This window comes from Tripterygium wilfordii, chromosome 9, assembly GCF_013401445.1.
Source record: "Tripterygium wilfordii isolate XIE 37 chromosome 9, ASM1340144v1, whole genome shotgun sequence".
In the NCBI taxonomy this organism is placed as follows: domain Eukaryota; kingdom Viridiplantae; phylum Streptophyta; class Magnoliopsida; order Celastrales; family Celastraceae; genus Tripterygium; species Tripterygium wilfordii.
Genome location: NC_052240.1, coordinates 13435868 through 13451919, shown reverse-complemented (window position 1 = coordinate 13451919; position 16052 = coordinate 13435868). Strand labels below are relative to the sequence as shown.

At 38.0% G+C, this 16052-nt stretch overlaps 3 protein-coding genes and 1 long non-coding RNA gene across 9 annotated transcripts; 2 read left to right on the top strand and 2 right to left on the bottom strand.

Moving 5' to 3' along the window:
• The first annotated feature begins 1481 nt into the window (after positions 1-1481).
• Positions 1482-6573, top strand: LOC120004987 (probable protein phosphatase 2C 6). 6 transcript variants are annotated; one of them, XM_038854400.1, is made up of 6 exons: positions 1482-1660; positions 2132-3337; positions 3512-3829; positions 3923-4028; positions 5622-5818; positions 5925-6065. In XM_038854400.1, the coding sequence occupies exons 2-5, from the start codon at positions 2450-2452 to the stop codon at positions 5789-5791; spliced, it is 1482 nt and encodes a 493-aa protein (XP_038710328.1). In that variant the 5' UTR covers positions 1482-1660; positions 2132-2449; the 3' UTR covers positions 5792-5818; positions 5925-6065. The 6 variants fall into 6 exon arrangements, 5 of the variants coding, with proteins under 5 accessions (XP_038710328.1, XP_038710327.1, XP_038710329.1 ...); XR_005469694.1 differs by having other exon boundaries at positions 1484-1660; positions 5686-5818; XM_038854399.1 differs by having other exon boundaries at positions 5622-6067.
• A 19-nt stretch (positions 6574-6592) lies between these two features.
• LOC120004989 ((S)-coclaurine N-methyltransferase-like) lies at positions 6593-9864 on the bottom strand. Its single transcript, XM_038854402.1, has 8 exons — positions 9617-9864; positions 9061-9169; positions 8588-8812; positions 7807-7906; positions 7619-7729; positions 7404-7487; positions 7169-7227; positions 6593-7002 (listed from the first exon to the last, which is right to left on the bottom strand). The coding sequence occupies exons 1-8, from the start codon at positions 9801-9803 to the stop codon at positions 6810-6812; spliced, it is 1068 nt and encodes a 355-aa protein (XP_038710330.1). The 5' UTR covers positions 9804-9864; the 3' UTR covers positions 6593-6809.
• A 2299-nt stretch (positions 9865-12163) lies between these two features.
• On the bottom strand, positions 12164-13983 carry LOC120004991 (probable WRKY transcription factor 50). Its single transcript, XM_038854405.1, has 3 exons — positions 13712-13983; positions 13413-13536; positions 12164-13280 (listed from the first exon to the last, which is right to left on the bottom strand). The coding sequence occupies exons 1-3, from the start codon at positions 13959-13961 to the stop codon at positions 13157-13159; spliced, it is 498 nt and encodes a 165-aa protein (XP_038710333.1). The 5' UTR covers positions 13962-13983; the 3' UTR covers positions 12164-13156.
• LOC120004994 lies at positions 12431-14252 on the top strand. Its single transcript, XR_005469695.1, has 2 exons — positions 12431-12567; positions 13779-14252. It is a non-coding gene; the product is annotated as an uncharacterized LOC120004994 (long non-coding RNA).
• The last annotated feature ends 1800 nt before the right edge of the window (positions 14253-16052 follow it).

Genomic DNA, 16052 nt, shown 5'->3' with positions numbered 1-16052 from the left:
TCAATGGTCGGTTTCTGATAATTAGTTTTTAAATTAGCACTGATTGGTTGAATAATTGGTTGAATTAAGTATAAGCAAAGGAAAAAAGTAATCCCAAATCCAAAAGACTTGGGATTAGGTCTTCAACAATTAATTGAAAAACTAGAAATTGTTTGTGGTAGATTGGTTACACCTGGCACAATTTTGACAATGCAGCCAATATCCTTAAAATTGTTCCAAAATAAAATAAGTTTCGACCACACAAATATAATCACGTGAATCAATTATCTTTATTTGTTTTTTCTATATTTATTTATTTTGTCTCATGCGATAAGAATGAATTACCATATGCATACTCTTGTTTAGGTCAATTCATATGAACTTTGATTACCAGTTGTTCTTTTATTTAATCAAAAAGCAACAAGTAAGGATTTTTCATAGAATTATAGGGGTTAATACAACTTGGAGTACTCGAAAAATTTGGCCCGTTTTAATTTGGTCACCTAAAGTTCACACGCGTTAATCTAATAATATTTGAAACCGTTATAATTATTGAATGTTTGAAGTCGTTACAATATAGTCGCTCAATCATATTTTAGCTCTCCCTCGATAGTCGACACGTCGAGGTGTCAAAAGAACAAACCTACACAATCTCAATTCCAATCCTCTACCGAATCACCCATCCCAAATTCCCAATCACTCCATCTTCATCAAGAATCCCAAAACAAGGCCGGTGCAACCAACCTCGACATATTGACCATACGGGGAGAGTCCAAATATGTTTTGAATGACCATATTAAAACCATTTTAAATATTCAGTAGTTGTCACGTTTGATGACCGACTTAAAACGGGTCAAATATTTCAGTTACCACAACTAAAAAGTTAAACCAATGAAATCGTTACACAACTAAGAATTGGATCAATCTGCAGGTGGTGGGTGATGTAAGAAGGCAATAATTTGGGTTGATTTTTTTATTTTTTACCAAAGATGTCACGGTCGGGCGGTCACCCAACCCAGGTCAGGTCGGTGTATACGACACACTATTGTCCTAGAAAAGAAGAAGTTGATTGTTTCTCCCCTTTAAGCACGTGCCTGGCATCCGATCGATGTATTCTTACAGTTTTACAGAGCTAAATGCAATGTGTACTTCTGGTGATGGTTCATGCCCAATTTGGGTGAAGGGAGTGACAGCATTTATTCATATGTTAGAATGACTCAATCTGCATGAGATGAGATGATGTTCACAACGTTCATGCAGCCCATGTGTCTCTTTGAAGAATATGTTAAAATTTGTAAGAAAATCAGAGTTTAATCCCATATAAAATATTTTAAATATCCGATAAATTTTTTAAAAATCCAATAATAATGAATATGTTATACAAAAATGAATCACCAAAAACAACCTGACAAATTAATAAGAAGGGTAGAAAAGGGAACAAATTAGGATGGGAGGATGAAAAGGTGGAGACAGAGCATTGGATGGTTGGAGAAGCGTTAATATGCTCTTCTGGATTTGACACTTGTCACCTTTCTCTCACTTACTCACTTTACACACACTCTCTCTCTGTTGTCTTCTTGCTTGCTCCCTTCGAACTCTCAAAACACCCACAAACGTTGCTGTTAATATATTTTTTAAAGAAAAGGATCAGCAGAAAGAACAAGTTATCTTTTTTCAATTGGTAAGTAAACCCATATAATCAATCTTGTGTTTTTTTTTGATTGTTTATGGTTCTTTTTCGTTTCCGCTAAGAGTGAGAGTGGGAAGAGAGAGTTGACAATATGTTTCGGTAGTGACTTTTTGCTCTCCTTCCTTCTTTTATCTTCTTTTCTTTATTATGCTGATTAATTGTGGCAATTATTTGAGAGAGTGAACTAACTGAAGAGAGGCTGTGATAGGTTGCCTTAGATCCAGGGAATTGCTGTAGTAATATGTGAAAAAGGGTATATCTTTGTTAGGGTTTTCCTGTGATTTCCTTGGGACTTTAGCTTTCTGGGTTTTCTTTCTCATGACCTATATATTTCTCTTTCTTTTTCTTGTGTTAAAAGATAAGGAGTTTCAAGTATTTATTTTTGACTTTTTTTCCTGAATTTGAAGAATTTCTTTTGCCTTATATTTTGTGGATATGAAATTACTTTTTGGCTCACTGTAGTGGATGAAAGTGAGTAGAGAAGATTCCAGATTGTAGTTTCCTCAAAATGGAAGTTTGGATTCATTGTTGTTGACCAGATCTGATTGTTCATATCCCTTTCACAACCTTTTTCAGCCACCTATGTCTTGCATCTCATGATTCTGCTTCCTCTTCCGGTAAGATTTGAGTTGTTTCCAAGGCATGGGAATTAGTAGCGTTCACATCCTAAGATCATTCTTTATAAGAGAAGAGGTTGATAAATTAGTTGAATAATGACAACCTGTGTGATTCTAGAGGCATTGGAAGGTAACTTTTTCTACTGCCCAGATAAAGATTTTGATGGAGGAGATGCCTCCTGCGGTCACAGTGCCATTTAGAGTAGGTAACTCAGTCTGTGATAATCCATTCTTAGCTAACCATATGGATATCACAAGACTGAAACTGATGGCAAACACAAGTGGGTTGTTATCTGGTTCTGTAACTGAGGTCTCTACTGCTGGGGATGAACATAGTATTTGTGATTTAGATAATGGATTTACTGATACTGTTGAGACTGTGTCGGAATATGAGAGGGAAGAGGGAGCCCCCTTGTTGGAAATGATCTCTGACAACAAAAGCAATTGGGTTGCTAGTGCTGATGTGATAACCCGGGAAAGCGAGGACGATGATTCCTTATCATTGGAGGCTGATCAAATTCTTGATAGCTCTTGTTCCCTTTCGGTGGCAAGCGACACTAGTAGCTTATGCGGAGAGGATTTCTTGACATTTGATGCTAGTTCTGAGGTTGGAGCGCCTAGTTCGACTGGAATTGAAAAGATCATTTGCAGTGTTGATATAATCACAAAGGCCACTAGCGTGGCTGAATCAAATTGTGTGACAGATATTGTGAGCAATCCCCTTGCTGTGGGAGTACGCCTTGGAGAAGATGTTAGAGATGGGCCTGACCCAAAGCCATCTGCAGTTGTTCTTCAATTTTCACTGGAGAGACAGGTGAGTGGAACAGTTGGACGCAGTGTTTTTGAAGTTGAGTATGTACCACTTTGGGGATTTACATCCCTATGTGGACGAAGACCTGAGATGGAAGATGCACTTGCAACTGTGCCTCAGTTTATGAAAATTCCTATCCAAATGCTAATTGGTGATCGCATAATTGACGGCATGAGTAAGTTCTTGACCCAGCAGACTGCTCATTTCTTTGGAGTCTATGATGGTCATGGTGGCTCTCAGGTATTCTACTTCTTGTTTATAGTTTCTCCTGCTGTTATATATTGTCGCCCCTTGATGTTATATTATCACCCCTTGATGTTATATTATCACCCCTTGTACTTCATGTTTTCCTGGAGGTGAAATCCTTGCATGAAGTTCGTTTGTTTTAAAATTTCCTCCCTTTTCCCTTTTAAGGTTGCAAACTATTGTCGCAATCGTGTCCATTCTGCCTTGGCTGAGGAGACAGAGTTTGTTAGGCAATCCCTAAATGGTGGGAGCATGAAGGTTAGTTGCCAAGAAGAATGGAGAAAAGCATTCACCAATTGTTTTGTTAAGGTAGATGCTGAAATTGGAGGAAAAGCCAATAATGAACCTGTCGCCCCAGAGACTGTGGGGTCTACTGCTGTTGTTGCCATCATCTGTTCATCTCATATAATTGTAGCAAACTGTGGAGATTCAAGAGCAGTTCTATGTCGTGGAAAAGAACCAATGGCATTGTCAGTGGATCATAAAGTAATAGCCCTCAAATCGCGTTCTTGCATTTTTTTAGCTGTTACTAGTGAGAAATTATTTTCACAGTTACATTTTGTTTATATATTCTTCCAGCCAAATCGAGAAGATGAATATGCTAGAATCGAAGCCGCCGGAGGCAAGGTTATACAATGGAATGGACATCGTGTTTTTGGTGTTCTTGCCATGTCAAGGTCTATTGGTATGTCTTCCTTCGTAATAACTTGGACTTTTGAATGCTTTGAAGTAGTGCATGTGGCATGAGTTTTATATCCAAAATAGGTTACTCTATACAGAGTAGTCTACTTAATTAGGTATTTATTTTCAACAACGTGGTTATCCTGTATACGATGACATCCACCACCTTCAGAAGCAACTTTATGGTGATCCATAAATGTAAATGATGATCTATATTCTTATGATCGTTGATCTGCTGTCTTGATTTATCTTCTTATGATCATTGATTTGCTGTCTAAGCTATAGTAATTATGAATGTGTATAATCATATGACATGTAGCAACCTATTCTTTATTTGCACATGTTGTAGCCAGTTGCTTCTATACCTGGGATTAATTTGGCATTTTCTAAAAGTTATGCTATTTCTAGTATTGCTGATGTCATACATTAAACCAAAATATGCATGAGGTAAAATGTTATACCATTATTCGCCCTATGTCTAAGCCCCAAATAAATATTTCAATTTGTAACATAAAAATGATTTGAGTATAAACCTTAAAACGCAAGAAAAAGGAAACTTGTTACCATCAAAAGTTGAAGATACCAAAACAAACGAGTAACGCCATCTTCAACACCTAGTTCAGAAAAATCAATGCGGAGTGAACAATTTTTCTTTTCTTTCACTGTTCATTTTTTCCATTTTTTCTTTCTTCTTTTAGTAATATTTATTATGTTGGATAGAAGATTAAAATGGTTATACTATGATCGTTGTAAATGAAATCCTCAATTTTCTTGCTGGTGATCTGGTAGTAAAAGCTTGTGCGATTCCATGTTAGCCTGTTAGGAGATCAGTTTCAAATTTGCAGAGGTCGCTGTTTCAGGCTGTAAATGGGATTAGCTACATTTAGTGTACAATACGTAGGTAATGTGACGATGAGAAATACCTACCGAAAGGGTTGGAAGAAGACGTCTAACTATTCTGATTTTCAAGTAATCTGAATATTGTAGTTGCTAAAGGCCTGCTATCGTATATATTATGAGGATGAGTTGTTAAATGAGAAGTATATCTAATTCCTTTTCTGCTCCATTGATTGCCATGTATAGAACCTAGAGCACAAGAGCACCATGTAAATGGAACAATTCCTGAAAGTGCATGAGTTAGACGTGAGAATGTTAACGTATTAATATACATGAATAGACTAGAACCTAGTGGTGCTACTTGTGTATTATATTGATACACTGGTGTGCGGGTTGTGTGGAGGTGGACATGTGACTCCCCGGGTTAGATCTCACCTACATTAACAGCACCATATGAAAGGACGAACTCAGAACACTCTCTAAATACTGACTTTATAGGTAAGAGTTTTTCATTAAATTAGTTTTTAGTGTTTGTGAAAATCCTTCTATCGTAAGTTGTTTCTATGAAGATACTGACTTTGTAAGAAAAAAACTGTGATTTTTTAGGAGTAGGAAATTTATTTTTGTTTGAGGCTTTAACTTAATTTCATAAATACTTATATTTCTCACATGAGCATTTAAGGTTTCAAAAATTGCACATCTTTGTTTAATTTAGTGTTCCTGATATAGGATAAGTATGTGTTTGATTTGTGTAAAACAGCATTAGGTTTATTTGGATGTTTCCTACCACATAATTGGATGTTTCAAACTATAATTACATTCAGTGGACATGATCATGGTCCCAGTATGCTTCAAACTTCTCGAACGGGCTTGGAGGATACCACTTTCCTTGATTACATTCTGGTAGTTTCTCATAGTCTCAGTGTGTAGGATTTATTTTCCCCCATCACTGGCCAGGTAATGGTTAAACATCAACTGAGTTGATATCGTAGTTAAGATTATAAAAATGTATCTTCTTTTCTGGTAAAAAAATTATAAAAATGTATCCGCTTTTGTTTTGCAGGTGATAGATATTTGAAACCATGGATTATTCCAGATCCAGAAGTCACATTTATTGCTCGGGCAAAAGATGATGAGTGTCTCATTCTGGCCAGTGATGGTTTGTGGGATGTGATGACAAATGAAGAGGCATGTGATCTGGCTCGCAAACGAATACTAGTCTGGCACAAAAAGAACGGTGTCACACTTCCCCACGAGAGGGGCGATGGAATCGATCCTGCAGCTCAAGCAGCAGCAGAGTATTTGTCAAACCGTGCTCTTCAAAAAGGAAGCAAGGACAACATCACTGTGATTGTGGTGGATCTGAAAGCTCAGAGAAAATTCAAGACAAAAACATGATAATTTCTTCCTCCTTCCTTCAGCTGCTGGATTTGTTGACTTGAAGATGCAATTTAGTTATGGCCATCTATTTTTCACCGGGGTTACCATAGACCAGGGATCATTCTAGTACTTTTTTCTATGTCAATTTCTCTTGTTATTATAAGCCATACATTGTTCTGGCTGTGTAAATCTTCTCTGTTTGTTTAGGGATAGGAGATCCTGACAGTTACATGCATTTGGTGATATGCCCGTTGTATTCGTTGTACCTCCGAGTGAAGAGGCTCTGTGAGGTGCACACTCTACTATTTCAACGGCATGGACGATCCTTGTCATTGTTTATATAACATGTATAAACAAGTGGAATAATGCATTCTCAAAGACTCAAGATTTTAATCCTAACAAGTAAACTCAGTCCACTCACCCATGGCATTTACAACACACACACGACATATCTTGATAAATGGCTTATTACAGGGTAACATTCACGAACTGCTACATTGCCCCCTCAGTGCAGTTTTATCTTGTCCTGACAACAATGGTGTATTCACTTCTTTGTCCGTCTTTTACTTTACTTCCTTCTAAATAGGAATAGCGCAACCATCCATTCTTCTCCATCATTGTAATTAAAGAGCTCCGCGACTGCAATAAAGAATGTTCTCCAGTATACAGTCCACTTGACTGCCTGATCGTTGCCATATGTAGACTCCATTATCGGCTTGATAGAAGCCAAGTTCTGGTCCATTCTTTTGAGCCACTCTTCACTGACAAAACAGAGTCCATTTTGTATTACCATTCTAATGTGTCCCAATGTAGAAACAAGGGTTGGCCAACCATGCAAGTATATAATATATTGCAGAAGAAATCAATCTTCATAACAAAAGGATACCAAATGCAGTTATAAATTGTGTGGTAGTTAACAATCCTCACCTTGTTTGTGCGTAGTGCTTCCCATTCACAAGCCAGTGATCAACAACAGAAACATCATCCTGCACATAAATGACACAGAATAAGCTTTCAATTTGTTTTGACATGCTTATCCACCGTTGTACTCTGCAACATTGAATTTTCTCCTTTTATAATTTATAGGGATCCCATGAGATATCGTCACCAGCATAATTTAGAGAGAACACTGCATACTGGAGGATGGATGTACTAATCTAACCTGAAAATAAAGCAGTAGATTTGATGAAGGCATTGTTCCTCCAGTGAAGAAGTGCCTAGTAATCCAGTCATCATCATTTATATCCTACATAAAAGTGGATAACAGAAGGTTGTAGGATTAAAATACCTAAGAGTCTGCTATTTTAAATAATTCATTGTGTTATAAAATAGCAATGCAAGTCAAATGTCATTTAACAAAAATTGGATCAGCTATACCTCGAAATGATAAGCAAATGCTTTATGGCAAAAATAATGAATGAAAAGAAGGCTATCCTCATTCATCCACTTTGATATTTTCTTGAGAAGATCCTTGTAGTTCTTCATATGCTGTCAATGGAAAACAATTTCTCAAATCACATCAGCAACAAACATCATATCTAGAGCATGGCAAGTGGATGACTGACCTCAAACATTTCAATGGAGAATATACGGTCATAAGATGCATCCATTTCAAATGTGCTAATATCTGCAACAATAATCTCCACATTTTGTAGCTGAAGATTCCTGTCAAAAAAATAAAGAAGATTGATTTTGACCTACCTTGCCGGCAACCGATTAGGATGTCCTTCAAATATAAGAACTAATCTATGTAAAAGGTTAAACAACTTCCGTGCACAAGGCTCCCACAATGGGTAGAGTCAGGGACAGACAGGATATATGCAAACTTTATCCCCAGTTCCCCACATAATATGTTGGAGAAAAGGAATTGAACTTGTAACATCTAGACTGCACCCCTGCAACTCTATCACTGAGCCACCTACTCGCTTGTAAGAACTAATCTATGCATCATCTTAATTTGAGGACCGAGCAGGGAACCACGGGAGAATTTCTCATCATGAAATCTTACATTTAGGATTCATATTGAGCCCTCTTTGCCCATGAGGATGAATGTGTTTAAAAGATTTATCCTGCCATGCCCCTTGGTGCTGAATTCTTTTGCAAAAGATTTTAGTCTTAGTTGAAGAAGCTAAATCACAAGTTAAATTACGGAAGCAAACATGGAGATATGATAAAACTTAAAAGTTCAGGGAACTTTAGACTAGGTAAGACTGTGAAAGAATACATGCTCGCCAATTCCATAAACATAGGAGAAAGAGATGATCGATCAGTTAGGTACAGGGGTATGAAGTACATAAGAGATGGGCCACTAGATACTTCAATCAGTAATTTAAATTGGTATCATACCGGCATTGTTCCTCAATATGAGCTTTCTGTGTTGTTGAGTTGCAAATCCCTGTAACCTTGCAATTTCTGTATTTTTGGGCAATGTAAAGAGAGAGCGACCCCCAGCCACACCCAACATCAAGAACAGTTTGACCATCTTTTAACTTTGACCTTTCACAGTAAAGCTCAAACATTGCTTTCTCAGCATCCTCTAAGGTGCTCGACTTATCAGGAAAGTAGCAACAGCTGCACCAATGTATTGAATCAAGACATGCATATAAAGCTTTCAATACCATCATTTTTAGTTGTCTGTGGCCTCTTTTATGTATTGAATTTTCATGCAACACAATTTATGGCCAGGTACTTGTCAAATTTATAACACTGGAGTCAATCAATTCGAATTATATATAGGTAAAGCTTAACAACATAAAAACACACATAAAGGAAGCAACATGACTAGAAGCAGTTGGGTAATGGGTATGTCCCATGCTTACCTGTACTTGAGATGTTTGCCAAGTACCAGTTTGAAGAAAGAGGTTGGTAGTTCATAATGTTGGGTTTTTGGTTCATCAGTCTTGATAGCAATTGGCATCTCTTTCAGAGCTGCAAGTAAACCAGTATAACTAATTCACATCAATAGGATACAAAAGGGGCAGCTTTTGCCTTTCAACATCATCATCATCAAAGTTAAGTAATTCATTCACACAAACAACAATACAACACTAGCTGGATTGCCCCTCTTTGACATTTTTTATATGCATTTATATATCTTCCATTTCGTCGCTTCATTGTACTATTTGTTGGTTGTGAATTAAATACCCGTTTACAGAAAATAAAATAAGTAAAAGAACAGAACACTTTGTTGATTCGTTCAGCTTAATAACCAGACAAAAAGTAATAAGTTGACTAATCACATTAAACAATGCTTTTCAAACGGAAGTCCAAGCCCGCATAAGAATTTAAAATGTGCAAAGAGGTCCAGATGAGACAGTGACTAAAAGAATCACATAAATCAACTAGAGAAACAAAAAGGTCCAGATCAGAACTCACAATGCGCAAAGTGCACGACGTCGGAGAGCTGTAGTTCAGAGGAGGACTTGTAACCGGAGCGAAGGCGGCTGGCCAAGAGCAACCGTGTAAGCCTCCGCACGACAGCGTCCGGTAACAGATTTCGCTCCAGTGAAGCCAGCATTAGCTTCACCGTTGCATCGTATGGTACCTGCACCAACCCTTCCATTATCTCCCTCGCTCTCTCTGATTTTCTCAATGGATATACTTCTCACCTCGCAGACTCGCAGTTGTCTATACTCTATCATGGGCTCTTATCATTCCACATATTTCGCTTGACTGTGGGCCCGGTGCCTTTTTAATAGTTATGGGCCAAGCTGTCTGTAGAATTCGGGTTTTGGGCTTCCACATGAGCCCATCTTCCTTCTAAAAATGCTATGGTGGAGTCGATTGCATGGGATCGTCCACTGTTGTTCACCATCCACCTACGTTTTCCAGTTTCCACCCACACGCAGAGACAAAACTTTTATTTTCCCGTGATTATTCTGTAAATTTTCCTTTAAAAGTAATCTCGCGATTCCCGATAGTATACCGGATTATCAACCGTTTTCATTCCTTGCACATATCATCCTCTTCATGAGCGTAGAGTATAGGAAGCAAGTCGGATAGAGTGGATAAAGTGACTCGCTAAATTCGCAATTCACGGTATGTATCTCATTGCTTGCTTGATTAATTTTTGTTTGAGTGGTTCATTACTCCGGTTGGTTAATGCTTTGATTTTAATCAATCATCAATCCATTGTGTTAATAACATAGGATCTTGCTTATCTGTTACTGCACATTGATTCGCCTTTGTTTCTAATTTTGATTTATTATCGCTTTTCCTCAATTTTGATTTATGATCTGGAGTGATGCACTGAAGATATATTCAGAAGCTGAGTCTCCGATAAATTGTTGACGACTTTGATTCTTGGTGTTGAATTTGGCTTTGTTTAATGCTAATATGGTGTGGTCAAACATTGAGCCTGGAAACGACAATAGTGAATAGAGCTCTGATAATGGTCACTTGTGCGTGACATTGAGGAAATAAGCAAAGCACTTTATTTGAACAAAATCCCAGCAAAGCCTTTTTCTGATGTTCAATCCAAATTTGCTGGGAAGAGCCATTTATCAGAGTCAAAATTGAATCCAACACCAAGAAGTTTCAATGAAAATCCGTCATACAAGGACAAGAAATCATCCTCATCATGGAATTGGTAGAAGCCCTTGAAAGGTCTTGCACATGCTCGGCATCAGAAGTTCAACATTTGATTCTGTCTTCACGTGCATTCAATTGAAGGATTACCTGCAAATCTCAACGAATTTAATTTGTGTGTGCATTGGAAGAGGAAGGAGGATGTGTTACAGACTCTCCCTTCCAGGGTTACTAGGGGGGCTTACTGAATTGAATGAGACATTAATGCACAGATGCTGTGTTTATGGTAATAGAAGTGGATCTCATCATTCAGCCAAGTATGATGGAAAGCTATTCTTGATCTATGCTTCTGTTGTTGGGGAGCGGGGCTAGATTTAGGAAAGCATTGGGTTGATCTCAGAAGGCTGTTGCCAATTACATTGGAGGAGTTGGGAGGGGGAGAAAAACTCTGGTAGGTGGAATACAAACTTTAAGCTTGGTTTAAGTTTATTGAAGTCATCTTGCAGGGTTGAACATTGGGCCTGCCAGGAAGCAACTTTGGGGGTAGTAATGCACAGCAACTCTCTGGAACCCGTTGGCCGCTTGCTACTGGAATGGCTAAGACCTATAGGCATCCAATTTCAAATTCAAATGCCATTGTAGTATCAGATACACAAGTGATGATTAAGTTTCAGACTGAGGATGCCATATGGAGCATAAGCTCCCATTTTGAATTTTGATGACATGCGAACTAATTGGAAAGACGCAACCAAAAGGTTTACGAACGAAATCCTAATGTCATTTTCAGCTGTTAGGTACATATGCTTAAGAGTCTCGTGGCTCTTTTTCTTTCATTTTACTGAACTTCTATATATAGCACATATGCATTGCTAGTTGTCTATTTTTTTAGGAATGTATATCAGTTGAAATGAAAGCTTACTAATGTACTTCTACCGCAGACATGATTTACAATATTTTGTTGATTAAAAAAAATATATGATGCCTTGTCGGTCTCCAATTTGGAATTTTTGCCCATCAAACCAACGGAGGAAAAAATCGAGAGTGGGAGAGAGAGGAAGAAGGGAAAGAAGAATGATTGCCAGATTGTAGTGTAGGCTTTGTTGTACTGCACTCAGTCACAATGCACACGCTACCCTTACGATTATGTTAGCATTTTACAACTGTTATCTGATGAATTCGGTGATAATTTTGGGACAAGTTCAAAAAATAAGTCAGCCTTTGAAACTTTGCTGGAATCATATCAATAGAAGGAGATCGCAATCTAGTACCTATGGGCTGGGTCAATCAGGTAAGCATGCTAACCATTTAGGAATTTTATACTCTTTGTTGATCGTTTTCTACTGATTCTGTAGTTCAACAGCTTATCTATGCTATAGTGGCACCAGATTTCGCGGATGAAGAGATGAAAAACATGTTTATTTCTTTATGAGATCACACCAAGTGGTCCTAAAAGGACAATTATACAATGCTGGTGACTGGTCAGTATTGGTGTAGTATAGGCACCACAGAGGTTCGAGCCACATAAACAAGCTGTGGTGGTGTGATTCTTGTGGACTGGGTTCAACCTTTTTTCTTTCCTTTAGAGGGGAGAGGAGAAGCAAAGGGAGGCTTGAAGAATCATCGTATCATAGTCAGCCTTGAATGGAGAAGGCAAAAGCCTTTGCAGCCATGATGACAGAGGAAGGGGTTTCAGAATCATCGCATCATCGTCAGCCTTGAATAGAGACGGCAAAAATCTTGAAGCCATGGCAATAACAATGGAGTCAGAGCTATTGATGCAGGACATCCTCTTTGAATAGGTATGTTTTCTATCCAACAGCCTGTTGAACTTCTCTTTGTGGTTATGGTTTCATCTGCCAACCACAGGTCACAACTTTCTCATCTGCTCTTTCTTTAATTTCAGCTAGTTCTGCCACGTACTTGTTTTGCGATTTGAACTATTTATTACTTCATACAATTAGCAGAAAAAAATGGTATATTTGATTTCGAGTGATTACTTCTATAGCAAAACCTTGCAATAAATATGTGAATTTCACAAAATCATCTCTGATAGAGATTATAAAGGTGAACATGTGACCTAGTGGCTAGTGGTGCAACCAAGAGTTCATAGGTTCAATTCTTTGAAACACTCTCCACATATTATGTATGTGAGGGTAAACCTGCGTATATTTTCCCCGTCCTCTAGAAGAGTCTTGTGCATGGGAGTTTACCTCTTTTTTTAATCTCTAATAGAGATTATAGTAACTGTTTAAGTAATTGACATATATCCCTAATACCTGTCAGCTTCTGGAAGAAAGGTTGTAACTCAAAATTAAGCATATTTTTAACAAGTGATGTTGTGTAACATCACAAGTACTTAGCAAACTCAAACCACACAAATTTTTAGAATTAAGATGAGCTTTGATGGTTATGGACGCCCTCATAGGTTGTTATAACATATCTTGGATCCTCTCTATCTCTTTCGACCCTCTTCTTCACAGGACAACCTTCCACAGAGCACCTGTAGTAATTCCTGCCAATCATAAAATTAGGTTATTACAGAAAACTTTAAATGCACAAGATGCCTGCATACTTGCATCTTCAACTTTAAGTTGGACTTTCTTATTTATCATTTTCTCTCAAGCTTATAAGCGGCAGTAGTTACCGTGGGTTTGGGCTGTTCTTCACCATCTTCTTCCCATACTTTCTCCACTTGAAACCATCATCCAGTACTTCGATTTCCGATTTGGTTTTGAATGCAAATCTTTCTTTAGCTTCCTTCTTCTCTCCTAATAGCACATAGTCAAAACGCCCCCCTTAGTCATGAATGACAAGATAAGAGAACACGTTCTCTGAAGCATAAGATGTGCAAAACAAAAAAAGCTGATGTAAAATACCAGACGGTGTAGTTTATGCTAGGGAAAATTCATATCTGTTGAGTACTTATGAATTTATTTTGCTTACCACTACTTGGTCCTTCGTGGCTACTTGATCCCCCCGAGTCATGTACACTTTCTTGATAACGTTGTAGGTTCTGACCAGGAGAGTCTGAAAGTACATAAGTTGATGGATCTTCCTCTAGCCAGTCATCAATGAAATACTGTTCTGAGAGCTCAAACTTGCCATTCTCATTCTCAGGTGAACATGGCGGCCAAGAATTATAACCAGACATTGATTTGAGACAATAAGGTAACTCTAAACGAGTTGTTAACATTGTTGTGTAAACTGGAGTTCAATGGGGAATACATATATACTATCTCCATTCTCCACCAGAGCTATCCAGGCAACTTCTCAATGACTTTCCTGCTGCGTTTCAGGAAACTTCAAAACCAATAAGCTTGAGATTATTGGGTCTATCATCTACTTCTAGAGGACATGTGGGTCATATTAGAGATAGACTTGTGGAGTGGACTTTGTGTAAATTGAGGTCTAGGTCTCGTGGTTAGACTCACTAAACCCCCCTTCACAAGGAAGAGGAATTAATAGAAAGTCAAAGTTGCAGTGATGTTCATAGTTACATTTACATACATTACATCATCAGTCATTCATTATTAGTGGGTATTGTCTTTTGATGTTTAAGAATCGGATAAAGATAAGCAAACCAATGTGTGGTTGGCACATATTAGATTTTGAGACTTGATCATGAGAAGACTTTATGTCACCAGCCGAAGTAACGTAGGAATGATCTTTAAGACAGTGAGGGTGCGACTGCGAATTCCCCTGCCGCCCTCATAATTAGACCCGGCCAACTTCAATGACAATTCACAAGGAGGAAGTTGATAAGTAACTTCCAAGGCTAGTTATAGTCTTGTAATTTTGTTGGCTCTTGTGCCATATAGTGCAGCTTTGGAATACTGATCACAATCGTCCGGATTGATAAACACAAAATAATTAAGATTTCAGACTGGAAGGCATTTTTTTGATGACTTAATAGGCATCTGTCGACATCGGTCAATCTGCATTGTCACTTTAGTAATCATGACAACGGCATTTTTGGCTACTGAAAAGTATAATCAGACCAAGGTTCCTTTGTAACTGTCAGGTCCGCCCACGGACCATGAAAATTCTATTTTATTCTTTTATAAAAATATATTGGTTTGAATGTTTGTTAATGTAGCCAATGAAAATTTTGTTATCTTTTAATATGAACATATATTGATTTTAATGTTTGTTAATTGAGCTTGTGAGGGTATTTTTCAAAGGATAATGTTGAAGACCCTCAAAATATTATCCACAAAAGTCATCCAAATCTATGTGGAGCCATTGATTAAAACTACACATATAGAACTCACTTCACATCCAACACTCCACATTAAATGAGTGTCTTTTGGAGTCACTTTTTGGGGGTCCACATTAAATGGGTGGCTTTTAGAGTCATTTTTGGAGGTTTCAAACATTATCCTTTTTCAAATAAGTAATTGGAGCAGAATTAGAGCCCCTATTAGACAATTTGGGTTTTTGGATATGGTGTGTTTGTTACAGCCCATTATATTAGGGCTCCCATTCGCTTGCCCCATTCTTTTTTTTTTTTTGGATTGGGCTTAAAATAAAGGCTCTTTGATAATGATTTCCTAAAAATGGTTACCGTTCCAAAACCAGTTCTCCTCATAAAGGGTGCGTTTAGGGTGTCACATAATTAGAGAAAAACGTTCGGGTTTTTCAGTTGCCTTGCCGTACAGGGGCAGGCAGTCATGGAACGGACCAAGAATGGGGTATCGAAGCCATTAGAAGCGGCCGAGAAATCCAAGGACCACCGCCGGGTGAGCGGTGCTGAGAGGTCGCTTATTTTGCAAGAAGAGAGGCGGCGAAAGTATTGAGGGTCATTCTCCAAGGCGACGCTCGGCGTTGCGTCGAGCCGTCGGCTCCATTAAATAGCTCGTGTACGGCCCTTCTATTAGGAACAAGAAGGACACATTCGCTCTGGTCTGCCTAACACTTGAGTGTAAATATCGAATTCAGTCGCTATGTCTGTGATGTTCTGTGGAAAGGAGAGATTGCTATCTGAACATCAAAAGAAATTTAATGGTACAACTTCGTTCTGATCGGATTCCATTTCGTTTATATACAGATCTTCCAATTATTAGAGATTTATTGAAGGCTGCCAGCATATTGAGTCGCAAGTGAAAGGTAAAAGCATTTTTTACATGCATTGAATTCATGACATTGCATTGCAAGAATCTTTTCCTTAATTCTTCTTATACTTTTCTTATCTTTTTTCCTGGTGAGACCTCTTTTTGGATGAAGTTTTACCAGATCAAGTTATCTTTCCACTGTTGCCTATCATCTGTCATACATATGTTCAATA

Coding starts and splice junctions, on each gene's coding strand:
- LOC120004989 (XM_038854402.1), bottom strand. CDS start 9,803: ATGGAAGGGTTGGTGCAGGTACCATACGATGCAACGGTGAAGCTAATG. Junction 7,488..7,618: donor CATTTGCTTATCATTTCGAG/GTATAGCTGATC, acceptor ACTTTTATGTAG/GATATAAATGATGATGACTG. Junction 7,003..7,168: donor AAGCACTACGCACAAACAAG/GTGAGGATTGTT, acceptor CTGTTTTGTCAG/TGAAGAGTGGCTCAAAAGAA.
- LOC120004987 (XM_038854398.1), top strand. CDS start 2,450: ATGGAGGAGATGCCTCCTGCGGTCACAGTGCCATTTAGAGTAGGTAAC. Junction 3,830..3,922: donor CATTGTCAGTGGATCATAAA/GTAATAGCCCTC, acceptor ATATTCTTCCAG/CCAAATCGAGAAGATGAATA. Junction 4,029..5,924: donor TGCCATGTCAAGGTCTATTG/GTATGTCTTCCT, acceptor TTTGTTTTGCAG/GTGATAGATATTTGAAACCA.
- LOC120004991 (XM_038854405.1), bottom strand. CDS start 13,961: ATGTTAACAACTCGTTTAGAGTTACCTTATTGTCTCAAATCAATGTCT. Junction 13,537..13,711: donor CCACGAAGGACCAAGTAGTG/GTAAGCAAAATA, acceptor ATGTGCTATTAG/GAGAGAAGAAGGAAGCTAAA. Junction 13,281..13,412: donor AAGAACAGCCCAAACCCACG/GTAACTACTGCC, acceptor TATGATTGGCAG/GAATTACTACAGGTGCTCTG.